This window comes from Apus apus, chromosome 1 (genome assembly GCF_020740795.1).
Source record: "Apus apus isolate bApuApu2 chromosome 1, bApuApu2.pri.cur, whole genome shotgun sequence".
Lineage (NCBI taxonomy): Eukaryota > Metazoa > Chordata > Aves > Apodiformes > Apodidae > Apus > Apus apus.
Genome location: NC_067282.1, coordinates 158,230,281 through 158,251,088, shown reverse-complemented (window position 1 = coordinate 158,251,088; position 20,808 = coordinate 158,230,281). Strand labels below are relative to the sequence as shown.

Sequence of the window (20,808 nt, the reverse complement as noted above, 5' to 3'; positions counted from 1 at the left end):
ACCACAGAGCCTTGCCCTGGAGAATCCCCATTCATTCTGTTGATGCTGTAGCAGAAGCCTAATTGGAATTTGGAAGCTAAATAAAAGGAACTGTGAAAATCTTTAATCTGAAATATAGAAATATTATTTTCAGGGAGTCTTCTAGCAGAAGTTATCACTTATTCAGGGGAGCAGCAAGAAATGAATGAATAACACAAGAAAGCCTGTAAGTGTTTTATACACAAGGAATTTACACTATTTTGGTTTTTATTAAAAGCTGAGTGGCACAACATTGATAGAATTTAAACTGATTTTTTGAGCCTCAGTCACCTAAGAGTTAATTTTTCTGTAATTTCTATTTAAACTACTTAGCCAGATGTAGGTTAAAGTTGAATGGAAGAACTCAGGATGCCTTGAATCAATAAAATCCAGCAGGATATGTTCATGCCTTAATTTATATTCGAGCTGCCAGCATAAAATGATAAATCTTCTGGTAAAGTGCAGAACTCCATCTACTTGAAAGCTGATACTGATCAAAACTCAGAGCAGAAATAAATGGATTGATAGGCTCTCTGCTCCCATGCTATGTGCCATTATTAAATCCAAATCTTTTGCCACGACTTACATTTGGTATCTTCCTCATCTAAAACAGCAGGTTTTTTTTCCTTTGTTACACCTCCATTGGGGGTTACCTCTGTGTAAACAGATTTAATTCATGCTAACTGATCTCCTCCAGGAAAAGCAGCTCCTCTCAAAATCACTTCCAAAATTCACCTGTGGATGGCAGTAGTCACACCAGTTTCACCAAAACCATCACCTTGAACTGAAGTGCTGCAGCAATTCCAGGAAACGCAGCCCTCGTATTTTTTAACCTTATCCTGAAGTTGTTCTATTACTGTAAGTGGTAGTGCTGGTAAAAAAAAAATGAAACTATTAAAAACATTCAAATGGGGGATAGAAAGACTTGGGCTTTAGTCACTCCAGCAATAACAAGAAGTTTTGAAAATAGTGCGTTGAAATAATTTAAAGTTACTAAACACATAGCAAGTTTTAAAATCTGAAATTTGGCAAAATACCAGGTTTGCTGAAAAAAAAAAAAAAAGAAGACAAACAAGGAAGTATTACAAACTATTAGCACACTGCATAGGATCCAAGAACTAAGTAAAACCATAATTTTGTGATCGACTTGAGGAGCTGACAAATATGACTTGATGGAAATTCTGCTCTAACACAATACTGCTGTGATCCATTTAGGTCTTCGTAGTCCTATTGGACGCACAAAAAATTTCTCCCACAAGAAGAGTAAATAAAATAAAACTACTGTTTTAAAATGTGCTGTACAGATCAATACACAGACAAGTATACAATTAAAAAGATTTATTTTTTTAGTCTTCAGATACTTGAAGCATCAGCTACACTGCTAAGAAAAAAAAAAGTTGTGCACAAAGAGCCATACCCTCCACCAATTCATTTTCCATATTTTTAAATTCCATGACTGACAAATGACTACATCTCAGAACAGCTTTTGTTTGTGTTTTAAAAATTGTTTGTGACAAAACCATTCTCCTCATTTCAAAGATTTAGTAATTGTGCCATTATACTTGTAGGTGCAAAACAGAAAGTACTGAACCTGATTTGGAAAGTTCATTTTAAGCTAATTTAGTACCCAAGCAGCAGATTATGGCATAATCAAGCACGCCTATCAGCGTTTTGTAGAATCTTCTGTCAGCAACAAGAGTACTTCAATGAAACCAGTAAATCTGTCACTGGTCCAGTTTCAAGTCTTTGCCCACAAGCATTGAAGTGACTGGATGCATAGAGGCTCTATGCTCGAGAAATGTCTTGACAGCCAGATCTCGACTCTTGTCAAAACTGTAAAGGTCTCTGTAAAACAAACAAAAAAACCCCATTACATTACAAACATCTGTGAAAATATTACAGTGGGGATTTTCTCAAGGTTCTGCTTCTCCTTTGATAGCCTTACATTAAGGTGCATACTGAGAGACTAACCTTTCTTCTATTAAAGAAAGTCAGCAAGTGGAAAGCGACTCTGAACATAAACTTGCTCACAGTATACAGGAAATTCTGTATTTTATCACTTCGAAGTATAACATAAACACATAGAGATTGTCAAGTATTATACATTCCATTATGCTGAAAATGCCAACAGCATGTGCTCCTACCATTTGGAGATTATTTTTACCTGAACAAGGGTCGAGTAAACTTCATCCTGCCCTGATCTGTTGCCATTTTGAGAGCTAGAGGAATAGCTTCTTCCCACTTGGACTTAATGCAGAGACGCAGCCATCTGAAAAAGAAAAAAAAATATATTTACACTTCTATTTTTGTTTGCTGTCACTAGTCATCTTACAACTCTGTTCCCATCAACACTCTGGGCAGTGCTGTGTCATCACGGGAATGAGATTCTAGGTAAGCTAAACATCAAATATTTAATGTCTGATTGGCATGCTACAAAAGTGGTCTTTTCTATAAAATTGACTTTTTTTTTTTTTCAAAGTCTCTCCAAAATAATATGATTGTTTTCTGTAGCTATGTATTTCTTCTATATTACAGTAGTGTTCAGTTGCATCTCTTAGAATTAGAGGTGGTCACATCTGACCAAGTGATTTAAAAAAACCCAAGACAACACAACATACCCCCCAAACAAAATGTCACCAGCAACTGGCATGTGCTTATTTTGTTTTAAAAATAAAAATAAATTAATCTTGTTACAAAAAATAGGAATTATACTGTATGCTTAAAATATTTACTTTTGTTAATAAGAAACCACGAACTCTAAGCTAGTTAAGGCAGAATAACTGCCACTACTGCAAATATACTCAAGGGCCTGACAGCAGCACAATATGCAGTATTTCAAGGTGTTTGTGAAGTTTACTTATGTCCTCAAAAATACCTTTTTCTAACAAGTGACGTGTAAACACAATACGTAAATACAAACCAGAAGAAATTAGGATGGCACTTAGAATCAAGCCATTTAGCTAGAAGCATTTCATACTTGGTTAGAAATGTCCTTTGATAATTACTTTTCTTTGATGGGACAAAAGCTTTGTGATAGCAAGCATCAAGATGTGACAAAAATCTTCCAAGCTGCATTGAAAAATAAACACTGACACATCAGCAGAAGAACTGATCAGGTAAGTCCAGAAGACCTGTTCCTGACACAATTTTTTGAAAGATTTTTCAAGCATGTTTCAATCAGAGGTAATTGTATTACCCAGTACCAACCACAAAATAAAAGTTACCAGGTCATCAGGTTCATTTGCTAGCATGACAGATGAAAATAAGCACAGCTGATCTACTGCTCACTTCTAGTTCTTCTATTTACTTAATTCATAATTAACAGAATACCACTCTGGCATGCTTGCACGTGTGCTTACAAAAAAACCACAGCAACAACAAAGAAAACCCCCAAACACCCTGCACCAGTTCTATACAGCAGTATTTCTCGGAACACTTAAGAAGCAGGATAGTTTGTTTCATGAAAGCATTTAAGATTAGAAAAATGCCCATACTAGAACAAACCTGACTCTTATTTCAGAGTTGTACATAGCATTGAAGTCATATACTTGCTGCATTCGTTTGACATGTGACACTGGAAGAGGAGCCTGGAAAAGGAAATGATAGAGTTGGAACAAGCTAGAGGCACACTTCAAGCCATGCACTTCAAAACCAAACAGGTTCACTCAAGAAGACTGATGCTACAAAGGAATTAAAAGCTTACTGTGACCAATATTTATAATTGTTCCTTTCACCTTCTCATAGGAAAGGGGCAAGGAATAAATGCTAGCAAATGCCCACATCCAGTACTACCAAAACACTTGAAGTATCTTCTTCTGTTTTAGTTATAGCTTATTTGCTGTAACATCAAAACCAGTCAAATTCAAGCACCTTGTAGTTTGTTTTTACCTTTCAATCCAAAATTCTCTGTATATATTGCTCATTAGCTGAAGAGCCAGCCATAATTAAGGAAGCATGGCTGAAGGTTTTAGTAACTATGTATGGTGACAGAGGACTAATTTAGCAATATTTAAAATAAAATGGATAATTTAAAGCCAAAGCACACTTGGGCTTCTGTGACTACTTCTTTGATACCAGAATCAAATTACCCCAGGTGTGCATTTACCTCCAGAAGCAACAGTGCCAGGAACTCAATCAACTGATGAGATGACATTTCCTTCAGGTCTGCTGAGCTGAATGAGCCCAAATCACACTCTTTTGCCTATAAGAGAATGGTTACTTTAGTTTTTAATAGTTGTTTCAAAGCACAATCATGTGTCAATTTTTGTCTGGACATCCGCACTTAGTATTAAGCCATTGCACATAAAGATACTGATTTATCACAGAATCATAGAATGTTTCAGGCTGGAATGCTTCAGGCCATCTAGTCCAGCCCTGCCCCCAGTGAGCAAGGGACATCTTCAACTAGAGCAGGTTGCTCAGAGGCCTGTCCAACCTGACCCTGAATGTTTCTGTCTATGTTTGGTGTTTTTCAATTTTCACTTGCTTTCACTACACTGGTATTTCTAACTTCACTGCCATTCTGTTACAGTTAAGTGAAAAATCAAAGTACTTTCTTTTATGAAAATTAACACTAAGAAGACAGTTAAAGGTAACATTAAAGTACAGTGAAAAGCTACAGAACTAACAAAAGGTATGCTGAATTAACTGTATGAGTTTTATGCTTAAAATTGTGGGAGAACTGCATGGGATTAGTTACTTTGGTATTAGTTACTTATTAAGAGATATGTATTCCAGTTTTTCATGAGAAATGCATACTAGCTCCAGTAAAATGTAAAGGAACTACTGTTAATACAATATACTCTGTAACGTAGAGACACCTTGGAATTTGTTGTTAAATCAAGCCATAATATCTGGGTTTTAAAAAGAATATTCTCAATTTGGTTGGTACATACTTACAACAAAAAGCTGGCTGTGTGCATGCCTTGTTACACTATGTACTGCACTTCATGTACAGAAGTCACAGCAAATCCACAGACTCGATGATGAAAGACTAGCCTATGAAATGCAAAATCCCTGGCAGCCATACTATCACCAGACATTCTCTCTCAGCAAATGATAGATTTCAGAAGAGAACAGCTCACTTTTAATACAGAAAACTAGCTTTTCAAGATACAGAGACTTCAGTGTTCTTTAACCACTTACTTTAATCCATCTTTGGCTTAAGGCAACACAAGCATTTGATAGGGTCATATCATACCTGTCAAATATTAAAAACAAAGGATCACACTTTGGAAACACAAAAAGCTCTGGTAATATTTTTACAAGAATGTTTAGGAATTATTTTCAAATGGCTCCACATTTGTTCATTGCAGGCTCCAAATCAATACTGCAACACAATTTACAAAAGATCTATTTTAATTAAATATATTTCAGTTTTAGTTAGAAGCAATTTGTGCACAGGTGACACTATCACTTGATCCATACAATCCTAAAGCAATCAGTACTTCTGAGCATATATGCTTGTACATGTATTACAGCTTATAGCTGAAAACATAATATTGTTGTAATAAACTAACAGGTAAAAAAAGAGTCTTTCCTGGCAACCTTCAAAGCAAAATAAATTTCCGTCAGAGTTAAAAACTGAAAATATTAACAGCAACATTTTTTCCTCCTATACACACATACCAACTTCTACATAGTACTAGCGTATTTTCTAATAAAACATTTGTTGGAAGACTTTCACCCTGTTCACAAACTGTTTCATGGCTGTTTAGAAAATCATGCACAAATCCAGAGAAGGAAAAGATGAGCTATGAAGTAATGCAGCTTACGTAGGCTTCACTGGTGGCATTCCTGGAGCATGAAACCATGAGTTCCAATCAACTTTATCCAGAACATCTACCTACAAAAGCAACACAAATTCTGATTCATTTTTAAATGTGATTTTTAGAGAAAAGTATACCCTATGAAAACTAGTTAAAATTTATTTTTTTAACATTCCTCCAATTAACCTGGAGAATCATATACAGATTACTTCAAAACAAAAGCCCCTCCAGGAAAAAGAAAAAAAAAAACAGGCAAACCCATCTTTGTATAATGCCAGACTACATCATATTAAGATCTTGAGATAAAGAAGAGAAAGATAAGAACTGGTCCTTAAAGAAGGTAATTCCTGAGCTATGCCATATTTTCATGTAATTAAAAGGTTTCAATCAATCACTTTTAAATACTGCTCTACCTTATCCTTGAAGTAGGAGTACAAGAACTTCTTCCAGTCCTCAGTTCCTACACTCTTATAAGCAAACTGCTGAATGTAAGCCTTCAAGAAGCCAATGAAGACATCTAACAATTAAAAAACAAACTGTTTCAGTGCTTGAAATGAAAATGGGAAACAATAATATACAAAGTCTGACTAACAGTTACCTGGTCCTCCAAGAAGTTGTTCAAGGTAAAAAAGCAAAGCAAAGCCTTTCTCATATGGAACCAATGAATAGGCCTCATCAAGATCTACTTCATTCAGGTTAGGGACGAGGTTAGTTATAGGATTTTTATCTCCAAGAGTATTTATCTGTGACAAAGACACAAAAAAATATATTCATCTAGGAAAACTAGCTCTCTTGCAAGTCACTACTAAGCGTATTTATAAAGGTACGATCCATCCAAAACTAAGACGGCTTCATTTCAAAGCATTCTTTCTCATTATTTTTCCTGAAATTCTGAACCTGCACAGAACATGGTTTATTAAGCTTCTTTTATCATTCTATCACTGTCTGATTTCATATCAAACAAAGATGTTAGGATCAATCACCCTGTGCTCCAGCTGTCTCAAAGCACTTAATTACTGTCATGTCTGTAATAATAACGAGCACTTAATAAACTATCTATATTTATACCTTTATTAGCAAACTACTTAAACTACTTAAACTTAAATGTGTGGTATAAATCATAAAATACAATGCAGAAATATTAATAGTGAACCAGGTAAACTGCATCACCAAACTGAATGAGAGGGCTGGAAACATCACAGGCTGGAAGTCTGAAATATAAAGTTTAACTGCGCTACCTAAACACAAAACTAAACAACCCTCCCAGACAGCAACAGATTATGAATATGTTCAATTGTAATGTAGTACACAGGAAAAAAAGAAAGCAGTTACTTGCATGAGGCTCTGGAAATTATTAAGGTAATGCTTGCAGATAATTTTGACCAGCTTTCAGCTGCTTATCAGTATACTAACAGATAACATTGCAATTTAGCCATGCCCAGAACAACCAAGAGAGTCTGTAAAGATGTTCATCCTTACCAAGCATCTTAAAACAGTTCAAAAAGCCTTCTCTAATCTGAGTATGTTAGACTGATACCTTGGGAAGAGATCGCATACCTTGGAATCAAGGTTGTTGATCTTCTAATAAGAAAGCATAAGGAAAACTGCCTAGACAAGTCTTATTTGTGGAAAACATAGCAATCAGCTTTATTTTATTTAGATATATGCTAAAACATAAAGTTATCATAACTTCAATAATATTTACTGTATTTTGCAGTTCCCTCCAACCTCCTAGGGCATGAAAGTGCCTGAACTGCTCCCCAAACAATCGACCACCAATCCTGCGTTCCAGGTACACAGTATGTCCCTCATTCAGCCTGGAAATACATTGATAAAGTCAGGACTCAGAGGATGTCAAAGTGAATTAAATTAATTTAGTTGTTCTTTTTACAGAGTAATTTTAAAATACGATTTGCATTGCATTAATCATCACACCTACCAAAAATGCTCCCATGTTTTGTTTGTTACCAAGTTTCCTGTCCAGCTGTGAGAGATTTCATGAGCAATAACCTAAAACACAGAAAACAATGAGAGATCTACCATTTAGACTCCTCTGGAAAATGAACATCAAATCCCAACAGAAAGAAAAAAATCCTGATGGGATCTCATTTTTTGCACTACACTCCCAAAGTCAGTCAGCATTCACAGCTCTGTAACCTTATCCACATAAATTTTATTTAGAGGACTAACACTATACTACCAAACCTTCTCCAGAAATAATTTTGAATGTCTAGTCTGCAAGTCATGGATCTGCACTGATCAACAAAAATAATTCCTCTAGTAGCACCTTGCAGGTACTGGTTTATGAAATTATATTTCAGAATACTGGATTGATGTCAACTAATGGACTAGTACTACTTTCTCACCTAAGCAACCGCTGCAGTGCTGAGGTGTGCTAAAATATCAATCAGGAAGAAAACAGTGACCCCTAGAAGGATAATGATTTGTGATATATTAGAAAATATAGATGTCAAATATTTCAGTATTCTTGGAAAGACATGATAAAACAGCATCCAGAGTACTCAACTCTGCATAAAGTGAAAAAAATGTACTCAAATCACACTCATGATTTCCACTTTAAAAGTGAACTGTAACACGGTGAGTTGTAAGGCAGAGACATATACAGAGGAGGAAGGTCCTACAATTTCAATGAGATTGATTTAGTTGTGTTTTTTAAACATACCTATACACAAGACAGGAAAAGAGCCACAGAGGAGCTAACTTCAGTTGATCCCCTATGCACACAGGCATCCATGTTATTTTAATCTGTTCATTATACAAAACAGATACATCTCCAGTTTTCTGGGGTTACTTGCAACTGAAACTCACTTTATAAGACTTTCTGAGTTACTGTTTTAACTTTTAATTTCCCCAATGAAAAAGAGACCAAGTTAAGAAACAACTTCAAGTTGTGCTCTGCTTTGAGACATGACCCTATTTTGCACTTACGCTTGACAGAGATCGATCACCTGCCTAAAAAAAAAAAAAGAAGGCAGTTGTCAGTTCAAGTAAACCTCTAAATGCACCTCTTAATGTAGTTTTATGTATGATCCCTAACTACAAATGGCGTAGGAACATTTACAGCTCTTTCTAGGGGGAAGATTAATAAAATTTGTGGATTATTATCCATCACTTGATGCATAAGCAAGCTCTAAGGAAAAGCTGACTTTTATCACTGTTAGACTTACCAATAGTGTTGGAGTTACAAAAGTAAGACAAGGATTCTCCATCCCACCATAAGGAAAAGAAGGTGGTAAGACTAACAAATCATACTGTCCCCATACATAGGGTCCTGCTAAATCCTCTGCTGTTTTCAGCATAGCTTCAGCCTGAAACAAGAATTCACATTAGTTTCTACCAAGACTTCTGACTACAAACACTGAACAAGAAATAAGCTATTGATCCCACACCTCATTCTCTTTCATCTTGTCATCTCCCACATGCAAAATGATACAGGACTGTATCAGTATTTCTGTTCTGTAGTACTGTGTTATGATAAAAGAACAGCATTTTTTGGGCTGGGAGGTAGAGAAAGGAGGGCTACTGATGAACAAAACACTGAACTACAGTCTATTTCTTTTCCAAAATTATGCGAAACACTAGTTAGTTTACAAAACATTTTTTTTTTAATTACCCACCTCAGCAAATTCATAGGCTGATTTATCCACTAGCTCCTTTTCAGCCCACACCAGTGTCCTTGGGCCAATCTTTCTGTTGAAAGCAAAAATGCCACAAACACAATGTGAACTGGAACTAATTCTAAAGGAAACTAATTCAGAAAGCATCTGTTTAGCTGTGTTAATGAGTAACCCACGTTGTGGAAAAATCTCATTAAAGAGTCCTTCTCTCTTATACCTCTCCACTGCTAAAGTAACACTACAAAAAAGATTTAGAAAATAAACAAACCTCACACATCCACTGTTCAGCACAAACAAATAGGAAACACATTTACGTATTTTAAAATGCTTCGAAGTCTTAATATGGAAGCATTATTATGGGCTAGATTAACACATGCTTGTGCCAATGAGCAGTGAGGCTGAAGCTACAATTTTCTGCCTTTTGTCCATGACAAGGCTTATCTGTTACTGAAGGAATAACACACTATTCTCTGAGCTAGAAAAAGCTTAGTGTTTCCAAGAAATTCCAAACTCTTCACGGTATTTCTTCAACTTATGGCAAAAGTATATTCTACAGAAAACATGATGCAAGAGTGATTTAAGATACACACAGTTTGATACAAATAAACAGATTCACTGAATCTCTAAGACCTTTCAAAACTGGAAAGATGACCAAGGAACTAAAAAGAGACAACTCTGAAGATTTTTTATTATTAATATTTATAGTTTGTGCAGATTCACTCACCTACTTTCTAAAGCTCCAACCACTAAAGCAACCAAGTAGCAAGGTATGGGAACCTAATGGAGAACACAAGAAAAAAAAATAATCTTATATGTAATGTGAGGTATCACAACCACTGATGTAGTCCAGGAAAAGCAAAGGTATGTAAATAAAGAAGCATGTACATTTTCTTCACAGTTTCCTGGCCTATGTTATTATAAAGGTATCGTATTTTTCTCCCTAGATTATATTCCTTTATCTACAAAAAATCCTTGTTTACAAATGTTTCATGCAAAGGCCACAAAATTCTAAGTACCATTTCAGTATGGAAAAAATCTGCATATATAAGAGCATACAAAAATGCTATTGGATTGGCTACTGTTCAAAATAAAGTTTTCCATATTCATTCCAGTTCCATTTTTTGTTGACAGAGAAGTTAAGAGATACTGCTCAGGTAAAGGGCAGATGTATTACAGAGAGATGCAGGAAGAGCTTTAATGAATTCACTAAAACTTGTTCTATTTCACCATTTATTATCCCCAAACCATTTCCATATAATTTATTAAAATATCCATATAATCATGTGTGTTTTTATTTTACATATTAGACCACAGAAGACATTCTTGACAAGATTTACATTGCTTGACTTGTATTACAGACAGGTTATTAAAAGACTGTTAGGCTTGCCCTACATTTTAATGCCCAGTTTGCTAATCTGGAATTTTGAAGTTACTTCAGAACTCAACAGTTGTGGGGTTATAAATTCATTTATACAGAGGCTGCTCTCCACTACACTTCTTACCAGCCTGGCCACACAGGAGCAAAAAAAGTAGTTTTAGGAAAGCTCAGCACACATACGTATCCAAGAGCTTGATGCATTTGTCTTTTTTTTCCTAATGAAACCCACGGATTTTCTAACAGATCAGTCTCATGGTTTTGTCGTTCTTTTTTCATGTATGTATTTTGTGTTTAATGCATTTGACTTTTTTGCTTAATGAAACACATGCCTTTTTCTAACAAATTAATCTAATGGCTTTCTGTATTAAAAGAGTGCAGTATAATTTCAAGTAGACTACATGTTATTCCTTGTACAGGTTCAAATTTATTAACAGTGTATTTCCAGATACCACACAGCTCTGGGTAACATACAATATAGACTTACACACTACACCAAGAGTGGCAAGTGTTTTGGCTCCACAGAGAAGGCAGGACACTGCATATTGAAGAGCTCACAGATAAGGTGACAATTCTTTTTTCTCTCTCTCCCCTTTTGCCTCTCTCAGGTTTCAACTAGCTGCCAAATCAACCCAACAGCTGCTGCAGTTCAGAGTAAGTTCCGCACCTCTCTTCCCTGGCCACACAGTTCTATCCCTCCTTACACTCATTCAGTCCCTCAGCAGCCCAGATCAGCTTACTAAAGCAGTTTATTTTTTAAACTTATGTTAATTCTTATCTGCTTGTTCAGCAAAATTAACTAAGTTCCCCAAGACATCCCACAAACATCAGAACTGTAACCCAAAAAGCTGTCAGAACAAAAAAGCCAGGAGAGTAAATTGAGATAGCTACTGTAAGGGCAGTGGAAGCATTAAACTTGCTCCACCACTTAATAAAACTTAATCCTAATCTTTATTAGCTGGAGATACCTTTCATAAATGCTAAAGTTTTCACCTTTAAAAAAATAAATAAATCTGTTGTCAGAATTTGCCTAACTTCAAGTTAAAAATTGGTTCAAATGCTCAGTTTCACTGCTAAGGTCTTGGCAAGCTTAAAAATTGCAGGATCTGTTTTTCAAAACTCACTCCTGTATTATTCAAGTCAAAACATTATTTCCCAAGAACAAGTGAAGACAGAAAGACAGTTCTAGCTTCGAGTATACGAGGTATTTTCAGAACTTGACAGGCTTTTCTGGGCATGTCAGAATGAAAAGTAAATATCACCAGCATCTACTCACTTTTTACTGGTGGAAATTTATAATGCCCCATATTTTTACAGTGGCAAAGAACCATTCTCAGTCACATGACTGAGCTGTGGTGAACAAAGTTAAAACCAGCTGGCAGCCAGTCACAAGTGCTGTTCTCCAGGTCCCAGTACTGGGCCAGTTCTCTTTAATGTCTTTATCAATGATCTGGATGAGGGGATCAAGTGCATGCTCAGTAAGTTTGCAGATGATACTAGGCTGGGTGGGAGTGCTGATCTGCTTGAGGGTAGGAAGGCTCTGCACTGGGACCTGGATGGACTGGATTGATGGGCTGAGGCCAATTGTATGAGATTTAATGAGGCAACATGTCAGGTTCTGCACTTGGGCCACAACAACCCCATGCAATGCCACAGGCTTGGGGAAGAGTGGCTGCAGAGCCGGTCAGAGGAAAAGGACCTGGGGGTGTTGATCAATAGCCGGCTGAACATGAGCCAGCAGTGTGCCCAGGTGGCCAAGAAGGCCAACAGCATCCTGGCTTGTATCAGGAATAGTGTGGCCAGGAGCACCAAGGTAGAGATTGCCCCCTGAACTTGGCACTGGTGAGGCTGAACTGTGTTCAGTTTTGGGCACCTCACTAAACGAAGGACATTGAGGTGCTGGAATGTGTCCAAAGAAGGGCAACAAAGACGGCAAAGGGACTAGAGTATAAGTCTTAAGAGGAGCAGCTGAAGGAACTGGGGCTTTTTAGCCTGGAGAAAAGGAGGCTGAAGGGAGACCTTACCACTCTCTACAACTACATGTAAGGAGGTTGTAGTGAAGTGGGGGCTAGTGCCTTCTCTCAAGTGATAGGACAAGAGGAAAGAGCCTCAAGTTGTGCCAGGGGAGGTTTAGATTGGGTATTAGGAAAAAATTCTTTGCTAAAGCATTATCAAGCATTTGAACAGGCTGCCGAGGGAAGCAACTGAGTCACCATCCCTGGAGGTATTTAAAAGATTTGAGTCTTAGGGCCATGGTTTAGTGGTGGACCTGGCAGTGTAAGATTAACAGTTGGACTCAATGATCTTAAGGGGTTTTTTCCCCAACCTAAATGATTCTGCGATTTATCAAGTATATCAAAAGTGCATCTGAAGTGATTGTGAACTGCACAGTTAGGAGTAAAGACCCTAGGCACCTGCTTACTAGCCTGTAGCACTTACATTCTGACTGAAACGGTAAATCTTCCGACTGCTGTCCTCTGGGTCAGGCATCTCTCCGTCGCGATTAGCACTCATAAGAGCCACCAGCTCTTTAGGAACAGATATCTGAAAGAAGGTTATACAACCATGAGGAACTTAGTTGGCATGCAGGATTATAGAATATACTAGAAACAGTGACAGAAAAAAGAGAGTAGCCCAGATTTGTTCTGTTGTTAAGTCCTCCTCCTGAAGTAGAGTACAAGGCATAGAGAAAATACCGGCAATATTTATTTAACCAAAAGTTCCAACTTTGACAGAAGTTAAAAGTTTCACTTTCTTCAGACTACTGAATTTTAATGTCATTTTGGACATCTTGCTTTTTGCTTCCTTAAAACAATTGCACTATTTATGCCAGGACTGCAAAGATCCCTCAACTATGTACCAGACCATATTACTTAATGCTTAAAATGCACATATCAGAGTCATTTCAAGTATTTTTACTTTACAGGACTCTTTATTATCTTATCATCAGCTTTTCCTGATTTAAGAATGCTTTCTTTCCTATTCTGCACCTTTTTTTTTCTTGCTTTCTTTAGAAAATAAAGATAAAGGTGAATTAAAAAAGAGATGATATATGTAAAAGAAAATGGTAAAGCTAGAGAAGTGCCACATGGAAAGTAAGCAGGTTTTGGCTCTTGCATCAAGGTGAAAGCCAATATTCTCAGTTTTTATTTCAGCCACATACTGGCAGGTACAATAATAAAAATCACCCATTGCAGTAGTTGTCTTTATTTAGACACACATGACTTAGGTTCACCTACCTCTGCATAGTATGTTAGTTTCACAGCGGGTGTGTCTTGGCATGGAAAGATGGCTCTGCAGTGGGTTGCCTGGAGGGAGGGAAAAAAACCACTAAAACTAAAACGTTAACAATCTTTCTACTGCAGAGGACTAGAAATAAATCAAACTAATATGTTATATTGCTAATCTATATGGGTCCTTCACAGAATTCATTATCTACAAACCAATACTTCCTACTACTTATGGCAGTTTTCACAGTCAAGTCTTTTCTAAAAGAAATAATGGTAGGTGAGACAGATCAATATCCACACATGCTGATTGCAATGAACTGCACATTCTTCAATAAGAGTATTGGAAAGGGTAAAGCAGTCCTGGAATTATTAAATTAAAAACATATGATAAAATCTCAGTGATATTCTGACTTATTAAGTGTTTTATTTTAGGACCTTTGACACATGCAATTAGAAATTATGGGCTAATGTACTTTCCCTTGCTTGCCTACCTCTTCAAGTCTTTAGAAACCAGGGGCAATTACTGTGGTACGTAAACAAGAAGTTTAAGGAAAATAATGAATCCACTCAACCTGACACTGGCTGAAGAGATAAGGGTGTTTCTTTCCAGAAGTTTGCTCAGGAGAAAACCACTGGAGAGCTGAAGACTTTGGAGAGCTTTCAAAAGAGATTTCAACAATTGCTTCTTGTCCCCTGTGCAATAAAGAATACAGTCAGTCTGTTTCAACACAACTCCTGATCACTACTGAAAGTCCTCTACAAAGATTTATGGAAAACAAGCCCGCAGCACTGTCTCAAAACATTAAAAATAAACAAGTAGCAATATTAAGAACAACTCTTGCTTTTTAATTATGATAGTAAAAATTAGCTATTTTATTACAAATTTAATGTGCCAAGACACTTCTATCATCATTTTAATGAAGGAGAAGCTTTTCCTCTCCTCTCTTCAAGAACACAGACTTTTTCTTTAAGCTATTTGACCAGTCACACACATACAGTTTTGTCACACCTATCTAATATTGTACACATTAGGTATAAAAAAACACTGCAATGAGCAAAGAAAAAAAGCTTACAAAGTCTATACAAGAACATACACACCTTAATAACACAGCATTTGTGTACGCTGTAAATAAAAAAAACAGATTTTGCAGCTGATGTTATGTTCCTTAAGTATGATCCTTAAGGAGAAAAAAAAATACTGAAAATAGTAATTACTGAAAAGTCCTACTAACAGTAGGGTTAGCAAGAAAAATAAAAAATGTTCAACAAATTTTATTCAGGGTTTCAGATCTGGTGTAAAGTAAAAACTAACCGCTCTGTGCAAGACAGGTATGAGCTTGCTAACAAGAGAACACACACATACACATGACACATCCATACTCTTTTTTTTTTTTTTTTCTTAGAACATATCAAAACCTCTACTAACACAAAAAGCACACAGAAGTACTTGCTTCTTTTATCCAAAAGTTCCAGGTTATATATGCAACTCTCTGGAATTAACAATCCAACCACGAATCAGAACAAACTTCATCTAATCAGAGGAGCTGGCCACAAGATAAGCTAACCAGGTATATGCATCTGGTTTATAACCAGTATTCCAAAGTACACATTTGACAAGAAGATAAATTAATTTGTATTACCGTAAGGAACACTGCTTACTGAACAATCAGACTTCCAATTGTAACTCTTACCCTTCCCCACCACTATTTATTGAGATCTACCTGGGGGACTATAACGCACACAAGATTATACATTCTTACGATCACAATTTATAACTCACTCTTTGTAGCTTTTTTTCTTACATGGAAATCCAGCAATAAAAAAACCCACCAAAAGTCAAACAAAAGAAACAGGCTTATGTTTCTGCTGTGGCCTGTTTGTTCAAGTACTTAATTTGTTCTGTTTCATATCAGATCGTAAGTGTTTGCTCAGTATGACATTCCTTTTCCTTCCACATTATGTGTACTTCTAAATTGCACAACTTCAGATAAAAAAAAATATAGAAGCCAGAAGACAGGAGTTTGTGGAAGAAGTAACCAGTTTTGAAAAGAAAACAGTAAGAAGCAACATAGTATACAGTTTTATTAAAAAATACAGGGGACCTCCTTACACAGTGACAGCTTTCGGCACTAGCACACAGGATACCACAGGCTTACAACATACTAAGCAAACTGTGAAAAAATGTACTGTAACGTACTGTAATTTGGCAACACGTTTTTAATTCATGCAACTTAAGAATTAGATTATTAGTTCATTGTCCATCATCCTGCCAAAACTCAAATTCCATGTTTTAGGGACTTGAGTTTAGTGTAGACAATACAATAAAACTGTTATTATTTGAAAACATGTTTCTAACCCTAGTGGTAATCTGCAATTCTACAGAGATGCAGGATCAGCCCTAGTACAAAAGAAAGGCAAACAGGGTCTGTAACTGCTTATGCGTCATACTCTAGCCATTCTGACAATATTCAGGCAGCTGAAACATAAAGAGCATTACTAATAAGAAGCACTGAAAAAACCGTGATACATTACACATAATTTTGCTGCTTTCTTTGGCAAGTGATTTTGTACACAATGCAAGACCTGGAAAGGGGTACAAAGACTCCCAAAGATTTGGCTATCTAATGAAAGCCAAATATTAAATTCATGTACGAGATCACACACCAAAGAAAAGCAACATCCTAATTTCTGAGTCCCTTTGCAAGCTTTATGCTACGACCCTCCAGGCAGACGAGCAGCTTACACAGTGCATTTTGGAAAACGCCTAAAGGAAGAGGCGAAAGCGCGTACCTTCTTAGTTCAAAAGGAAAGGAGATTTCCAGGGGGGTCCCCTTGAAGCTGTGCTTTTCTCCAAAAGCAAATTTTGCATCCTGTCCATTTACGGTCACTTTAAATACCTGTACGTCTTTTGTATCCAAGACCTGCGATGAAGCAAATATTAGACACTTGTTAAATAATTAACATGGCACTCATGAAATCTTAAACACAAGTCTCTCTGAAGAAACAAGCCTTTATGCTTACTAAGTATGACCACAAAACCTGAGTAACCGTTGAGGGCTGGGAACCAGAATTCTGGTAGAGCAGCACTGCACTCAGGAAACTGGAGGGGAGAGATGAAGAAAACCAACTTCAGACCACTGAAGTGCCAAGGTAAAGGGCTTCACAGGACTCGCTATGAGATAAGGAGAACGACAGAAAAGCCCCTGCCAAGGCTTCCAACCTGGAACCGGGGCTGTGAGTCAAGACTGCCACGCAAAAGATGATTCGTTAAATAATGCTGCATCCTCATGCTGCAGCACGAGTAAAGTTTTGGTCTTTATTACAAGCAGAATAGATTTTTTTTTTTTTTCCTAAAAAACAAGTGCCGATCACAAAAGGATTTTATGGATCTAGCAGAAACCCCCCCCACCGAGCCAAAGCCTCCCCGGGCACACAGGAAAGCTGAAGAGGTTTACGCGCTGACTCGCACAGCTCCCTGAGGGAGCCGCCCGCGCAAGGAAACGCGCACGTGAAAATGCCACTAGCGTATCTTTCCAGCGCTTCATTCCCACCTTTTCCACAAAGGGGAATTCGCCATTTTACCGGGAAAACGCCTGTTTCTACCCTTTCCTGTCACCGCGCGACCCGCGGGAACCCCGGGCAGCCCAGCGGCAGCGCCGGCCCCCGGGGACCCGCACTCCCGGGCCGCGGGCGAGCCCGGCCGGCGCGGGGGGACGCGGCACAGGGCCCCGAGCGGCGGCTGCGGCGGGACAGAGGGAGCGGAGGAAGGAAAAGCCGGGACCGGCGGCCGAGGGGAAGGCCGGGGGAAGCCAGCGGGGGGAGGCGGAGGGAGACAGCGGGGCTGCCTCCCTCCCGCAAGCCGCGGGCCCCCCGGGGGTGCTGGGGGGTCCCGTCCCGTCCCCCCCCCCAAGGCCGCGGGCCCCCCGGGGGTCGCCCCGCCCCGCCCCGCCCGCCGTTACCAGGCAACGCAGCGCCTCGCGCTCGGCGCGCGCGGTGAAGGCGGCCGTGCCCCGCAGCGCCCGCGCGGCGAAGTCCACGCGGCAGCGCAGGTAGAGGTGCCGCGTCAGGCAGCGCGCGGGGCAGGCGAAGGAGCTGGGGTCCGCCATCGCTCGCGCGCCGCCGGGGCCCCGGGGGCGGAGCTCCGCCCTGCCAGGGAAACGGGAGCGGCGGGAGGGCGGGGCGGGGCGGGGCGGGGCGGGGCGGGCGGCGGGATTGGCTGCCGGGGCCGGAGCCCGCCCCCCGCCCCAGGGCAGGCAGTAGGAACCATCTGAGCGCTGCCGGGAAGGTCTTTATCGTACAGCTCCTCGTTAGTATAGTGGTAAGTATCCCCGCCTGTCACGCGGGAGACCGGGGTTCGATTCCCCGACGGGGAGGTACGAGACTTTTTCATTTTTTCTTGTGTTTTTTTTTTTTTTAATCACTGCAGCCGTGCGCCCTCTACCCGAGAGGCAAAAAGCAGGAAAATCCAAGCTTTTGAAAGATCACCGCACCTTTAAAACAGGAAACAGAAAAGGAAAAAAACCCACACAGCCAGGACCTGGCCACAGGCACGTGATGCCGAATGCCGGGACCCCCTAACCCGTGCCGCTCTGACCATCACCCGGTTCCTGCCGCGGCACATCTGCAGCCTGCGGGCGCGCAGCCGCGGGAGCAGCGCCCCGGGAGCTGCAGGCACGGGAGGGGTGCGAGCTGTGAGGCGCCGGGCAAGGCCAAGACGTGCTCTGCAGGCTCCCTGGCTGGGGGCAAAGCCCATGGGCCTCCCAGGAGTGTCCCACTGCCTCATCTGGATGCAACTGTGAGGAGGGAATATGAAAAGGACATGAGGAAAAGGGAGTTTGACATGGAGCATCATCCGCAGCAGCACCCTGCAGCTCTGTACAAACCAGCTGGACTAGAGCCATGTGTTGGCAAGCCCAGATAACACCAGACAGGAGAGGAAGGAAATTTTGGTATCTCTATTGCAGTGTATGTTACAGAAAGAAGAAAAACTAACCTCAACATTTTTCTTTCTACAATTTCTTACTTTCCTCCCATGCCCACTTCCCTTTCTCAAAATCCACGAAGATACGTAACCAGAAACACAAGACAACTAATTTTGCTGAGTAGGCAGTTTATTTCAGAACAGGGGATAGACCATAGAATAACATGTAAGAACCATTTAGTAATTCATATATGTTGGCATCCAGCCAGGCAATTTCAGCTGTCATAAAATAATAAGGGATTAGAAAAGCAATTAATTCAAAACAGAAATATGCTGATTGTGTTTTGCAAGCAGAACAAAGAGTCTTGCAAGCAACTCCTTACCTGCTTAGTTGGGATTCTTGTTGTCAGATTAAGCTTTCACAGTGCACAAGCAAACTGCCCAAGAGGCAAAGTTGTGCTATAGACACGCAGCCTCTGGAGTCCTGGGAAGTCATTCTCATTCCTGCATGGGCAAAGGTAAAATTAAGAGGAACAAAGAGCTCAGGGCGTTGAGCATAAGTTTTACAAGCTCAGCCTTTCCCTCCCTGCAGGGTACTTTGTTCTCACTGAAGACCTCCCCAGGTCGGGCCAACCTCTCTCCCCTTTCCTGTGGTCCTGGATCCTTCCCACGCACCCCCCGGCGCTGTGTCACCCCGCCTGGCAGCGCGGAGCCAGCAATGCCGGGAAGGCCGGCGGCAAGGCCGGGCAAGCCCAGCCCCGGACAGCCGTGAGACTGCCGGTGTGGTCCAGACTGGCTGCCCCGTGGGCAAAGTCCACACACAGGAGGCAAAGGAGACTCAGCATGAAGCCTGCTGCAGTGTTTGCAGAAGGCAAGCTTGAAAAAGGGCCGGCACTAGTGAAACCTGGAGGAGGAGACCCTGCTGTATTGCAGGTAGAAATCTTGCCCTGATTTTGTCTTCAGGTGCCTATTGAATTATCCATGGACAGCTTTCATCCACATCTCTTTTGATGTTCTTAGTCATCCCACTTGTCTTGCCATCACATGTGTGTTTTATCATCCTTGCCTTATCAAAAGCTCAGAGAGAGCTGGGATCAGCCTCGTGGCTGGGAGAGAAAAGCTGTGGCCACACCAGCAAGCTGGAGCAAGCTGGAAAATAAACTATGTCTTGAGCCTTGCTGATCACAGTCTGGTAGCAAAGCAGCACTGAGGGCAGGCCTGGGTTGGAGGTTCAGCCTTAGCATGTTAACAGCATCTTGTGAAAGCACCTTGTTTAAGCGTGTTCAAGCCCTGGGTACTGCGTAACCCTGTGTGCTCTGCCCTCTGTGTGTTGGATCCATATCTGTGTATCACTAAGTATGTTTTATGTATACTATGCCAAACATTTTAATTAACCTTTGCCAAGAAGATTTTCGGAAGGCAAAAGATTGCTTGCAAATGTTTATGTTGTTAGTAGTGATGAAATACAAACTTACAAGGAGTAAGTGTCTTGGAAGTTTGATGTTGATGGTTACTCTTAAGGGCAAGGAAAAGAAGGGAGGACCACCCCACTTCCCCCCACAACCCTTAACCTTAATGACTGTAGAAGTAAATTAACATTTTAAGCCTAGTTAAAAATAAGTTGTCTGCAATTGTTCTAGGCAGTCCCAACAGGGAAATTTAAATAGAACCAGCTACTGAAAACAGACTAATTGTGTTATCACTTAGAAGGAAACTGATCAATAGATACAGAGATCAGGTAGAGCAGTGTGAAACTGCCGCTCCAAGTGCTCAGCAAGGGCTAACAGCAGGAATAGACAATGGCAGATTGTTCACAAGCTTTCTTGCAGGTCAGGACAGCCAACATAAGCATGATGAA

General features: G+C 39.8%; 1 protein-coding gene and 1 non-coding gene across 2 annotated transcripts; one reads left to right on the top strand and one right to left on the bottom strand.

Moving 5' to 3' along the window:
- Positions 1 to 1,341: 1,341 nt before the first annotated feature.
- Positions 1,342 to 18,160, bottom strand: LTA4H (leukotriene A4 hydrolase). The gene is made up of 19 exons (XM_051608906.1): positions 17,989 to 18,160; positions 16,820 to 16,950; positions 14,602 to 14,722; positions 14,039 to 14,107; positions 13,239 to 13,343; positions 10,149 to 10,201; positions 9,425 to 9,497; positions 8,975 to 9,115; positions 8,736 to 8,759; positions 7,726 to 7,796; positions 7,492 to 7,603; positions 6,385 to 6,529; positions 6,200 to 6,303; positions 5,793 to 5,863; positions 5,164 to 5,218; positions 4,124 to 4,219; positions 3,523 to 3,605; positions 2,183 to 2,287; positions 1,342 to 1,863 (listed from the first exon to the last, which is right to left on the bottom strand). The coding sequence occupies exons 1-19, from the start codon at positions 18,133 to 18,135 to the stop codon at positions 1,743 to 1,745; spliced, it is 1,827 nt and encodes a 608-aa protein (XP_051464866.1). The 5' UTR covers positions 18,136 to 18,160; the 3' UTR covers positions 1,342 to 1,742.
- Positions 18,161 to 18,330: 170 nt separating this feature from the next.
- On the top strand, positions 18,331 to 18,402 carry TRNAD-GUC (transfer RNA aspartic acid (anticodon GUC)). Its single transcript has one exon. It is a non-coding gene; the product is annotated as a tRNA-Asp (tRNA).
- Positions 18,403 to 20,808: the final 2,406 nt, after the last annotated feature.